The sequence below is a fragment of the Juglans regia genome, chromosome 14, assembly GCF_001411555.2.
Source record: "Juglans regia cultivar Chandler chromosome 14, Walnut 2.0, whole genome shotgun sequence".
Classification (NCBI taxonomy): domain Eukaryota; kingdom Viridiplantae; phylum Streptophyta; class Magnoliopsida; order Fagales; family Juglandaceae; genus Juglans; species Juglans regia.
Window position 1 is genome coordinate 6,605,353 of NC_049914.1, and position 12,159 is coordinate 6,617,511.

Genomic DNA, 12,159 nt, shown 5'->3' on the forward strand with positions numbered 1-12,159 from the left:
TTCATCTCACCCCCCAAACCTATTTAGTGAGCTCAAAATGTTCCTCTTTGGTTTACTCCTGCTTGAACGGCACGCACCTATTGAAGTCCTCTCTCACATGGTTGAACCATGGGTGATTATAAAGGCATGTCAGTCACGCACGCACACACACATTCCCCCTCTCCCTTGATACTACCAAGAGTTAGCTATAATATTTTATATACACGGACTGAACTAGAAAATAAAAACAAAACCCATCCACCCTTTTCAAATTGTAGTTACCTGATTCAGGCAACTTTCACCTCCACTGGTTGCTACACCAGAAATGGAGCTATGCTTAGCTCTGAATTTCATTTTTCAGGGGTAAACAGATTTTACCTTTTCACTGGAACGTACAAGTATATGCTAAATATTTACAGAATGGAACTTGTTTAACTGGTCATTTCTAGCTAGATGGTGAATGAGAGAGAGCTTTCCCCTTTTACTGATTTATGTAAAGATGCAATGCTGAATAGTTATTCTATAACAAATCTGCAGTCCGCCACCCCAGAATTTAGTCTAGTAAAATCAAGGAATATCTACTTCTGGATAACTGGCAAAACTGTCGTCTATAATCCAGAAATGGGCCATCAGTTTTTATCAGCACCTTCATCAAATTCAGCAGAGCCCACAACTCGGAACTCCAGCTGCTTCTGATGCTTTAAGCGGCGGCGCTCATCAAAGTTTTCCCATCCTTCAAACTGCCAGAAGAATGCTGTTATTCAGAATTGCTACGATGCGGGCACAAATTAAACTGCTTGACAAAGGAATTGAGAATATCCACCTGACGAAGGAGATCCGTTGTGATTTCTGTGTTGTGGATATCCAACGTTGCCAGCTGAAGGCACATTTTAAATAGTGTAGAAGGAAGCGATTTTAGGCCGTTGTTACCAAGATACAAAGCCTACACGGGAATGAGGACAATGGAGTAAATACAGGACCATAGGTAACACGTGGTTGCGATCCTACGACATGCACCTGAAAGCACTTTTTATTTTATTTTTTATTGGCACAGGGAGTATACAACTTTCTAGAAAAAAAAAAACATAGGGAAAAGAAAATTAATAAGAGACTAAGCTCCTCCGTTGTCCATTCAAGGTCCTCAAAGATTCTATCAGTTCTTTCATTCCAAATACACCAAATGAGACATATTTGGAATGAAAGAGAGCACATATTTTGAATTTTATCTCTTCAAGGGATATGAGGAATGTCAATGAAGGAAAACAAAGAAATTATATATATATATAGAAAAAATCTATTCATCATCCTAACTTCCATCATCATCCCATCATCCCATGATGTGACATTAAATGATAAGTTTATAAGTGAAATATAATAAATAATCTCATCTAATGACACATCATAGGATGATGGGAGGATGATGAAAGTTGGGATGATGAGTAGCATTGCTCATATATATATATATATATATATAAATATAATCACAACCTCTAGTCTTGTAAAAAGACAATTTGAAGAAGATAACTCCTTCCAAACTGTCTGTCACTCTATTGCTGATATACTTTAATTTATTAATGTTAAGAGGACTTGCCTCTCTGACAGTCTGCAGGTTGTTGTACAACTCTCCTAAGATTGTGTTCTTATTTTTCACATGAACTTCTATGATTTATGAGCTCACTTTTTTCTTATAAACCCAGTCATTGCATTCAAAAGGGGAGAGAGTCAGAATAGAGCGAAAAGTGCAAACCTTCAAATCATGCAGATTGCCAAAAGTCTCTGGCAACTCTGACAGAAGATTTGATGAAAGATCAACCTGCCCCAAACCAAGAAAACCATATCAAGAGAAAGATAGAGTATGTGAAAGAAACAGTTGTTTTTTCCAGGCAGTCTGGCTTGCAAGAGTTGGATCATCTAGTTCAATTTATACGCCAAGGAAGAAGAGGCTAAAGACACTAGAGTCATACCTCAACAAGAGAATTGCAGTCCCCTATACATGTAGGAATGCTGCTTATCCTGATCCAGAGAGAAACACAACATCAATCACACACAAGTAATTGATTACAAGGCAAAGACAAAATACTGATTTGAATTATTTTGGTGCTTCTACTCCAAAATGCAAATAAGGAACTATAAAATTACTCATACCATATAAAGGTTAAATCATGCCGGGGATAAAGCAGGGGATAAAAACACAATAAAGATAGAAATAGGGCAGCGGACCAATTTTTGATCCTCTAATGTCTGGAAATTGAAAACATTGAAGTGAGGTGTGGCTTATAAATAGGAAGATGAGGAGAAGATTAATTGCATGTTTTCTTCACATTACCTGTTATGATTGACTTTCAAAACCTCAATCTGAGTTAACAGACCTATTTCAATAGGGAGGCTAGTCAACTTGTTGTTTGCGACATGAAGTTGCCTAAGGGAAGTCAGGGCACCCAGTGCAGGAGGCAAATTTGTGAAACTGCATTAATCATACAACTCCTGATAATTAAACTTTGCAGCATAATGTAAGAAAAACACAGTTCTCACAAACAATATGCTGACCATTACAAACAATATCAGATAACCAACCACCCAATTTTACAGATATCATACCAATGTTTAGGCAAGGTGTTTCGCAGGGCTTTAATTTGTATTAAAAAAAAAGTGACATGTACTAGTGCAAGGTGTGGGACAACTTTACCTATTTTCCAAGCACGCTTCAAGCAATATACTGACATGCATAAGATTCTTTTTTTATAGGTCATAGTTAAGATTCTATTCAAAGAATTTAGTCATAACTTGGCATTACCTTGGTATGTAGACAGGACATTTATGGTTTATACTTGAAAGGGAATAGAATGTTGTAGAGAACAGAAACTACTCACTGGTTTTGGTTCATAGAGAGAACAGATAGGTACTTCAAAGATGCCAGTGCGTCCCAGTTCAGGGATTCATCCACTATAGCATTTGAATTCAGGAGCAACTTCTACAGAATTTTCAGAATAAGTGAGTGAAATTTACAATATCCAAAGCAGAAAAATAAAACTAAAAAGAAATTAATGAGTTTTGTTTACCTGAATGGAACTCAAACAGCCAACTTGAGCAGGCACATCTCGAACAGAGTTGTTGTTCAAATCAAGGACTCTTGCAGAAGGTCCAGTGGCCCATACTTCATCAGGTATGGTCTTTCAAATTTAAGAAAACAAGAGTAATGAGAAAAAGCTCACACACGTGTAACACCACCTTCCTTAAGGTTAGTAATCTCACATACATACGTAAATAAAGATAGACAAGAGACTTGCATAATTAATTAAAACATTGTTTATCCCACAAAGGAGATTTAAAAATAAACCATATCTAAACATAATCATGTCAAAGTTCCCAAACCAACTAAATGGAAAAGATAATCATAAATAAAATCTAAAGGTTGATTGGTATGCTCCTTCGAAGTTTGGCCCGCCTGCTCATAATCTTCATCCTTGTTTATTTTCTTAAAATATGAGATTCTCTTGCCGGGCTATTTTCATGAAAACACGTGACATCCCTATCCTACAGGAAGGAGGTGTTACAAACACGAGATTTACAATAAGTTTGAGGGATTTAATATAAGGAAGAATTTAAATTGTTTTTATCTTTTCTTTTTGACAATGGAAATCGGACCAGTATCCTGTTCCCTTGCAGTGCCAAGAATCTGCAGATCTTTATACTCATTAAGTGCTCCACAAGGCATATTGCTTCTATTAGCAGACCAAAGGATCTCAATACTAATGCATACGGCTTAGGCACATGTGTTATTTATGAGAGTGCATATGCTGCTCACGTCCTTGCAAATTGTTCTTGTATATTGCATATTCAATCAATCACCATCACCAACGAAACACATAGCCAACTAATTTCTTTATTCATAACAAGTATATAAACACTGATCGGATTCTGAGGGATGTTCAACAGCATGGATTATTATTATGTGTCAACAGAGATATCACAACTAGCCAACATAACAGATATTTAAGTTACATAGACACAAAACGACCATGCATAACACATGCGAGCTTCTTGTACCTTCAAATTAGATTCAGACAACGCCACAACCCCCGTCACTTTCCACCGTTCCAACCTATTCTTGTCAACAGGAACTTGAAGCTTCTCATTCACCATTTTATTATTAGCATTGTCAACTCTCCTCGGTACAGTCCGGGCATCTTTTAGAATGGGACCGTCCTAGTTCACACATAAAAAAATATTAAGATATGAAACATCTAACTGAAATCTGAATAATTCCAATCCCTATTTGTTCAAACCAAGAAAAATTAAAGCTCACAAAAAAGAAGTGAACTTTCGAGAATCAAGGTTCTACTTTTATCTCCATTAAAACATCCTTAAAGGTTGATGTAAACTCATAATTCAATAAATTCTAATTTTACGAGTTCAAATTACTAAAATTACTAAAAAAGTTTCACAAGCGTGTTTTCAATTTTATTTTCCTTGTTATTTTCTCCAAGAACCAAACAGAAAGGAAAGTAAAGACTGAGAATTAATTTACCCCTTGGTGCAAGCCCTGAGAGGCCATGAGCATGACCTTGGCCCCACCGGCCACCTCCAATGTCCTCAATGTCATCGTATCCACCAAAAGTTTCCCTATCATTTATCACATAGACACGATTCCTCACCTCGTGAGAAAGAGCCAAATTGAGAGAGAGAGAGAGAGAGAGAGAGAGAACCTTTGAAGATGAGCTTCTGGCCACGCGGGAGGACGTTAGTGAGGGGTTGGAGGAGGGATTTGAGGTCTTTGATCGTGGAGTCCGGCGAGAGAGAGATCGGGATCGATCTACCGCTGAATTTGACGGTGATTGTGATGACAGAGCTCTGGGATTGAGGATCCCTAGCTTCCCCTGGGGTACCACCGGTCTCCTCCATTTTTGTCTTCTACTACCAGTACCTTTTACGCTGGTTCAAGTTTTTGCTGTGCGGTCTCTTTGACACGCATGGGACGGGAGCTGTCTTTCCGGCGAGAATGTGATAAATAATAAATATTGTTATATTATTGTTTAATATTATTATTATTTTAAAATTAAAAAAAAATAAATTATTTGTTATATTTTATATAAAAATTTGTAAAAGTTATAATGATGAGATAAGATGAGATGAATTGAGAGTGTTTCTCAATCTAAACTGAGCCTTAAGCCCCCGTTTGGATACAAAAACTATTTCATCTCATTATTACAATTTTTTTAAATTCTCATATAAAATATAATAAACAATTCAATTTTTTCAAATCTTAAAACAATAATAATATTAAAAAATAATATTCTAATAATATTTTATTTAATTTTTAACTTTTATTTAAAATCATCTCATCTCATCTCACTATTCAAATAAAACCTTAAGTAGTCTTCATGTATGCGCTCATAGTGGAAGCATATTTTTGCAAGAAAAAAAATTTAGGGCTCGTCTGGTTATATAAAATTAAATTATCTCATCTCATCTCATCTCATATAATCTTTTTAATTTTTTTAAATTATCATACAAAATATAATAAACAATTCAATTTTTTTAAATCACAAAATAAAAATAATATTATAACAATATTTTATTCAACTTTTAACAAAACATCTCATCTGAACTGCATAACCAAACGAGAAATCATTATTCTTATACCATGCACTACATATGATTTGTTATCTTTTTAATTTTTTCTTAACAAGTATGTGATGTATGAATGATGAATAGAAAAATTTAATTAATTTAATATAAATAAAAATAAATAAACAAATAAAAAATAAAAACAAGTATGATATGTAGTATGTAAAATGACAAGAGAGATATAGGAAGTGCACGAATGATAACACGTCATTTTATTTAGTGGTGGAACCAACAATTATTTTTAGGGAGCTAACTTTTTTATCGTGTAACACATTTATGTAAAATAAAAAATATTTTAAAAATTCAGAAAACATAACTACATATAAAACTAGATTTCGATAATTTGCTACATACCTACAAAAATAAAATTTTAAAAACACAACTTAATATGCATTTCAAATTTATAATGATACTATTTCATGGAATAGTATTCATCTATTGTTATTTTTGTAATAGTTTATTTAAAATTTATATTTTTCATAAAATCTATCAAGTGATTTTTAGAAGGCAATCTTTAATTCTAGTGTGTGATCTAATTTATTAAGTTTTATGTAAAATCTATATATTTACATGTCACATTAAACATATGATAATATAATTGAGACCTTAAATAGTTTTTTTCTTGCTCAATGAAGTCTAGAGGATAAAATTTATCTAACTATTTTTTATATAGATTATCAACCTTAAATGATTTTTCTTATATTTTCACTTTAGATTATATATTAAGAAGTATAATATTATATAACAAAAAATTTTGAGATTCAAATTAATAAATTTATTATTTCTCTTAAACTTAGTTTAAATTAATCTGAGTGAGGCAATATTCTTGAAAATAGATAATATATAAAAATTATACAAAATTTTGGGACTAAAGGAAAAAATCAAAGAGAGACATTTATAGGTATATTGATATTTAAAAAAAATTCTAAAGAGCGTATGGTGATTATAAATTTTTTAGAAGGGTCATTTTCTATATTTATAGAATTATAAATCAAATGTAGGGAAATTTTAAAATTTCAAAAAATTTTGGGGATGATCATCGTGGCTCTGCCACCGAATTTCTATTTGACATTTGCATACACATATTTTATGTAGAAATATGTTTAGTACAAAGATAAATAAAATTAAATCTATAAATTAATATGATTTGTTATGATATATTAAATTATAATTTTTTTTAAAACATGAATTTCGCGCATTGTGCTTCACTTTTGTAATTTTTTTTATAAACCCAATAGTCCCACTATGCGTTTATATATACTTTAACATTATTAAAATTTAAAACTGCATCGTAATTATAAAGCATCTAAACTTAGTAATTGTTTTTTAAACTTAATGTGTGTGTCTATATATATATATATATATATATATATATATATTTATATAATCACATGATTGTCGGAGACCATCAACAAAAACTCATGGACCATGATTAACTTGAGCAACCTTTCCCGAACGAGTTAACATTGTAATATCTCATAATTTGTGAAATAATTTGAATGAAGATATTTTAATAGATTTTAAAAAATAAGAGAGAAAAATTAGATAAAAATATTATAAAGTTAAAAAATTATTTAAGTATTATTTTTGTTTTGAAATTTATAAAAATTGTATTGATTTTTATATTTTGTATTGAAATTTTTAAAATTTGTATTAATTTTTAGGTGTGAATAATGATTAAGTAATGATTCGATGAAAAATTTAAAAATTTGAAATTGAAAAGTGTTTTGTGTTTGAGTGATGTTTGATAATAAAATTATTAGAAGTTTTGAGAAAAATGTCCAAACATACTCTGAGTGGTGCAACCATGCCCTTCCCTTTATATAAAATTGAGAAATGATATTTATAGTCTTATTATGTGCAAGCCTCATGCACTAATTTTGAAAAAATAGTTAAATTTGGGACCCATGTGAAAATTTTATTTTTTAACAGTGGACTCAACTTTTTTTCAAAATAAGTGTGCGAGACTTACATATCTCATAACTATATCAGCATTACTTTATAAAATTTTCAAAAAAATTTATTCACATTACTAACATATTTTAAACACCATCTTAGTCCCCGAAAAATATATTGTTTAAAATAAAATCAAAGAAAAATGTAGTTTGGTTTTTGGTCAAGCTCGTTTTTTTTTAATTCTTGATTAAAACCTAATAATTTAGATAAAAATTTATCTAAAAGTAAAAAAGTTCCTTTAAAAACTTTTTTTTTTAATTCTCCATTGACCACATAAAAGAAATGGATTGCATATCAAACTTACAACTAGATACTTTATGTCGACCACTTTTATCATCTAATAGTGACCTAGTACAGTCATTTCGCCCATTGATTCAATAAACTATAAACAAGAAGAACGTAATATATTAAAAAATAAACTATAAACAACAAAAACATAACAGATTACAATTTTAATATCATTAAAAAAAAGGAAGCAATAAAAAAAAATAGAATTCCATGCCAACTCCAGCCAGATGACGTAATATCCGTGTTAACTAGGGATCCGGAGCCAATCTGTAATCCATATGGAAGTCAAGAGGGAGATTCGACAGCTCTGAATATAGACAGTTACATGTGTTGAGAGAGGTGGCACAGGCACAGGCACAGGCACAGGCACAGGCACACCGTATCAAGAAGTCTCGAACTCAGGAATGAATTGACAGGCTTAACTTTGGTTCACACGACGAACAAGAGGATCTAATCTACAACCACAACACTAGGCTCTTGTATTCTATGTTCAATCCATCTCGCTCAACTAGCACGTGGGGTTCTCTCCTCTAATCCTCCCTCCTCTTTCTTTTACTCTCTTCTATAGTTCCACCATGTGAAACTTTTCAGAACCCACCCACTTTGGTGGTGGAGGTGGATTTTCAACTTTAACCTTTAGCTTTTGGAAACAACTGATCATTCAGAACTACCACACACGCCTTGTCTCCCCCCGCTACTGTAATTATACCTGGTCCCCATTACACATGTTGCTGCTGCTCCCCCCCCCCCCTCTCTCTCTCTCTCTCTCTCTCTCTCTCTCTCTCTCTCTCTCTCTCTCATTGTTCTTTATTCTTTTTGGTAAACCAGATTTCTTGGGATGAGTGAAAAATACTCTGCAGTGTGATCGATCCTCCATTCAATTTAAGACCCGCGAGACTCTATAATATGCCACAGAGAGAAGCCTGAGCCTGAGCTAGAGCTAAATTGCAACTGAAGCTAATGCAGAATTGTGATTCAAGTTTGCCAAAAACAGAGAAGCCACTGCTTCTTTCTTAACTTCAGACAACGAAAATTAACCATGCTTAACGGCACTTTCCCGCCATAAAACACTGTAGAGAGATGGTTTTGAGGTTTTCCCATCGAAGGCCAATGTACATACATATATACTGATACGGAGAAGGAAGAGACTCTGCATTGACCAGGTCCATATCCAGTCCCTCAAAAAGAAATACGAGAGAGAGATAGAGAGATCCTTTAGTAATTTTTGGGTAAATAATCCCATCCACTAAACAGGACCTCTCATCTATAATTAGGATAAATAAATCCATCTGCTAATCACAGCCTCTCACATCCATGTTCTCTCTCTCAAACCCCATTAAAGCGAAAACACAAAGCCACCTCCCAAACGTCAACTACCTCATTTCCTTAACCAAAATAGCTAGCCCCCAAGTTCCCAACTCTTTCCCCCACAATCTCGCAGCTCAAATAGAAATATAACAAATGAACAAAAAAATATGGGCTAAGCTTTCCGTCCCAGACCCTGCAAAGACAGCCCCGCTTTTCCAGTTCCTCCTCCTCTCATCCCCAAATCCTTCGCTTTAAGCACTCCAAACAAAAGGAAATAGGAAAAAAGAGACAAGAACACAAAACCCATTTTGTGTCTGTCAATTTCGTTTCGTTTGTTTTCCTTTTTTTATTCACCCTTGTTCCTGTCTTTCAATCCGAATTCCACGATCCTTACCCTCAATGTGGCGGCAGTGGGGCAAATCAACGGTTCGGATTCACCACACGTCATCTCCGTCCGCCCTCTTCTCTTTTAAGGACGTCCAAGAGCTCTGCACCGACGAGCCCTCTCAACCCACCGCTTCCACTCCGAATAAGAAAGCCTCGATTTTCCACCGAGTCCGAGTTGCCAACTCGCTCCTCCGCACCTGGTCAACTCGCTCACCGACTCACCCACCTACCGAAGAACCCGAAACACACGAACCGGAGTCCAGTCCCAATGTCGTCGCTGCCAACTCACTCCTCCGCACCTGGTCAACTCGCTCACCGACTCACCCACCCATCGAAGAACCCGAAACACACGAACCGGAGTCCAGTCCCAACGTCGTCGCTGTCCCGGACCAATCGGGTAAGGACCCCCTCGCCGCAACGCAATCCGCGCCATTGATTTCAATCCCGGGCGCCGAGAAGCGCATTGTGGTGTACTTCACGAGCCTCCGGGTGGTGAGGTCCACGTTCGACGACTGCAAGTCCGTCCGATCCATTCTCCGAGGGTTTCGGGTCTCAATTGACGAACGGGATCTCTCCATGGACTCGGGGTTCCTAACAGAGCTGCAGCAGATCCTGGGAGGTCAAAGCCAAAGCAAGTTGTCCTTGCCGAGGGTTTTCATTGGCGGGAGATACGTCGGTGGGGCGGAGGAAATTCGGCAGCTGCACGAGGCAGGAGAGCTCAGGAAGCTCGTCGAAGGCTTGCCCGCAGCGGAACCGGGCGTGTGCGACGTTTGCGGCGGCTATAGGTTCGTTCTGTGCGACGAGTGTTACGGTAGCCATAAGTTGTTCACGGAGAAAAGCGGGTTCAAGAGCTGTACGGCGTGCAACGAGAACGGTCTGATCAGGTGCCCTTCTTGTCATTGTGCGCCTCTCTGATCCGTCCGATTAGACTAAAAAACAATTAACCCCTCAAAAAAAAAGAAAAAAAATAAAAAGAAAACTAAGGATGTTACGTTTACGTTTTTTGTTCTTAATTTTTGGACATTTTAGTTTTGTAGTTTCACTTTGTTAAGGTTTAGTTGATTGTGGGAGGATTGGACATAGGACGTGCCACCAAATGTTGCTAGCTTTTATATATATATATATATATATATATATATATATATAATATTAAATGAGCTAAATTGGTTAATTTTTTTTTTTTTTGAATTTATTTAAAAAATAATTTTTCTTATTAGTCACTATTTATTATTCTACACGAAAAAAAATACTGTCAAATATAGAATATGAGAGTAAATAGTAACTGATGTATAACAAAATTCCTATTTAAAATTGATACATTGAGCAAAATAAGCCTGTAATTGTTAAAGTATGGATGAATCGGGACAAAAAAATCTGGAGGGAGGGAAAAATTATAGAGAATAGAAAAGTACCAACAATGGTGTTTAAATTTGGAAAATAATGTTGCTGTCACAAAATTATCCCATTTGTTTCTTTTTTTTTTTTTTGTTAGATATTTTATATTTATATTTAGGAATTTTTGTGGTGATTAAAATGAATGATGTGCTATGATTTTATCCATTTCAGCCTTTAAAATTTATTTGGAAATTATTGAAAATATTATGCAAAATCTGATAGGACCAGTCCCTGTTGGCAAGTTTAAAGCTTAATCTAGGTACTAGGAAGATCCGATTAACGGTGCTAAAAAATGTTAAGTTTATGACTACTGTCTTAAAAGTCTAGGATAATTGACTTCCAAAAAATTAAAAAAAGTCTATGATAATTAGGATTCTAACTCATGATCTTAGGAAAAATTTAGATTAAAATGAATATATTCAATCATTTAGCACAAAAAATAATAATAATTTTGAGGCCACAGAATTCAAAGAGAGAAAAAATGTTTACTCCATCTAAAAGTCCATTTGGCAACAAAACTGTTCTTAAATATTCTTGGATATTTTCAAATATTTCATTTTCAAATATAACTCGAACACAGAATATTTTTAATTTCAAATCTTTAACTTTTTATCTAATTATTACAACTTTTTTAAACTTAAAAACAAATACAAAAAACACTATTTTTTCAAATTTTAAAACAAAAATTATTTTCAAACAATTATATTAAAAAAAATAACTTTAAAATATTTTTATTTAATTTTTTATCTCTTATTTTAAACTTAATAAAATATTTTAATCTAAATTATTTTATTATTATTTATAAATATATTAAGATATTCTTAATATTCAAATGGTCCTAGCCGAACTGACCGGTGAGGATGTCTCCATCATTATCCATTAAAAGAAAAAACGAAACAATTGAAAATTTTGAATATCGAAAAGAGGGTGCTTTTATCCCATATGGTCCATGGAGGAATAAATTAAGAAAGTATGTAATTTCAGATTATATGTCCTTATAACCAATATTCCTCTATTATTACAAACGAGAAAAACTAAGTAAAATGAAAAAACTCACTCATTCTAATATACAAATACGAAAATCAAGGATTAAAAGTTTGTTCGAATTCTTAAAGTTTTAAATAAGAAAAAGATATTCACATAAAATGAGTTTAATTTATAAGATTTATTATTATTTGTATAAATACTTTAGCCAATATTAAATGAGCAATAATATCA

The 12,159-nt window shown here is 33.8% G+C and overlaps 2 protein-coding genes across 3 annotated transcripts; one reads left to right on the forward strand and one right to left on the reverse strand.

The window, feature by feature from the left end:
* Positions 1-243: 243 nt before the first annotated feature.
* LOC108996898 (LRR repeats and ubiquitin-like domain-containing protein At2g30105) lies at positions 244-4,980 on the reverse strand. Of its 2 annotated transcripts, none has more exons than XM_018972940.2 (10): positions 4,686-4,980; positions 4,508-4,602; positions 4,027-4,185; positions 3,039-3,149; positions 2,850-2,950; positions 2,306-2,443; positions 1,944-1,992; positions 1,727-1,792; positions 803-922; positions 244-719 (listed from the first exon to the last, which is right to left on the reverse strand). In XM_018972940.2, the coding sequence occupies exons 1-10, from the start codon at positions 4,879-4,881 to the stop codon at positions 609-611; spliced, it is 1,146 nt and encodes a 381-aa protein (XP_018828485.1). In that variant the 5' UTR covers positions 4,882-4,980; the 3' UTR covers positions 244-608. The 2 variants fall into 2 exon arrangements, 1 of the variants encoding a protein (XP_018828485.1); XR_004798303.1 differs by having other exon boundaries at positions 604-719; positions 803-996; positions 4,686-4,967.
* Positions 4,981-7,954: 2,974 nt separating this feature from the next.
* LOC108996899 (uncharacterized protein At5g39865-like) lies at positions 7,955-10,643 on the forward strand. The gene is made up of 2 exons (XM_018972943.2): positions 7,955-9,746; positions 9,849-10,643. The coding sequence occupies exons 1-2, from the start codon at positions 9,559-9,561 to the stop codon at positions 10,459-10,461; spliced, it is 801 nt and encodes a 266-aa protein (XP_018828488.1). The 5' UTR covers positions 7,955-9,558; the 3' UTR covers positions 10,462-10,643.
* The last annotated feature ends 1,516 nt before the right edge of the window (positions 10,644-12,159 follow it).

Bases quoted from the DNA above. Each gene is read 5' to 3' on its own strand.
- LOC108996898 (XM_018972940.2), bottom strand. From the start codon at position 4,881: ATGGAGGAGACCGGTGGTACCCCAGGGGAAGCTAGGGATCCTCAATCC. The intron at 1,793-1,943 runs GTATGACTCTAG...GGTTTGGGGCAG, and splicing joins ACTGCAATTCTCTTGTTGAG to GTTGATCTTTCATCAAATCT. The intron at 923-1,726 runs GTTTGCACTTTT...ATTCCCGTGTAG, and splicing joins GCAATCTGCATGATTTGAAG to GCTTTGTATCTTGGTAACAA.
- LOC108996899 (XM_018972943.2), top strand. From the start codon at position 9,559: ATGTGGCGGCAGTGGGGCAAATCAACGGTTCGGATTCACCACACGTCA. The intron at 9,747-9,848 runs GTCAACTCGCTC...CCTCCGCACCTG, and splicing joins AACTCGCTCCTCCGCACCTG to GTCAACTCGCTCACCGACTC.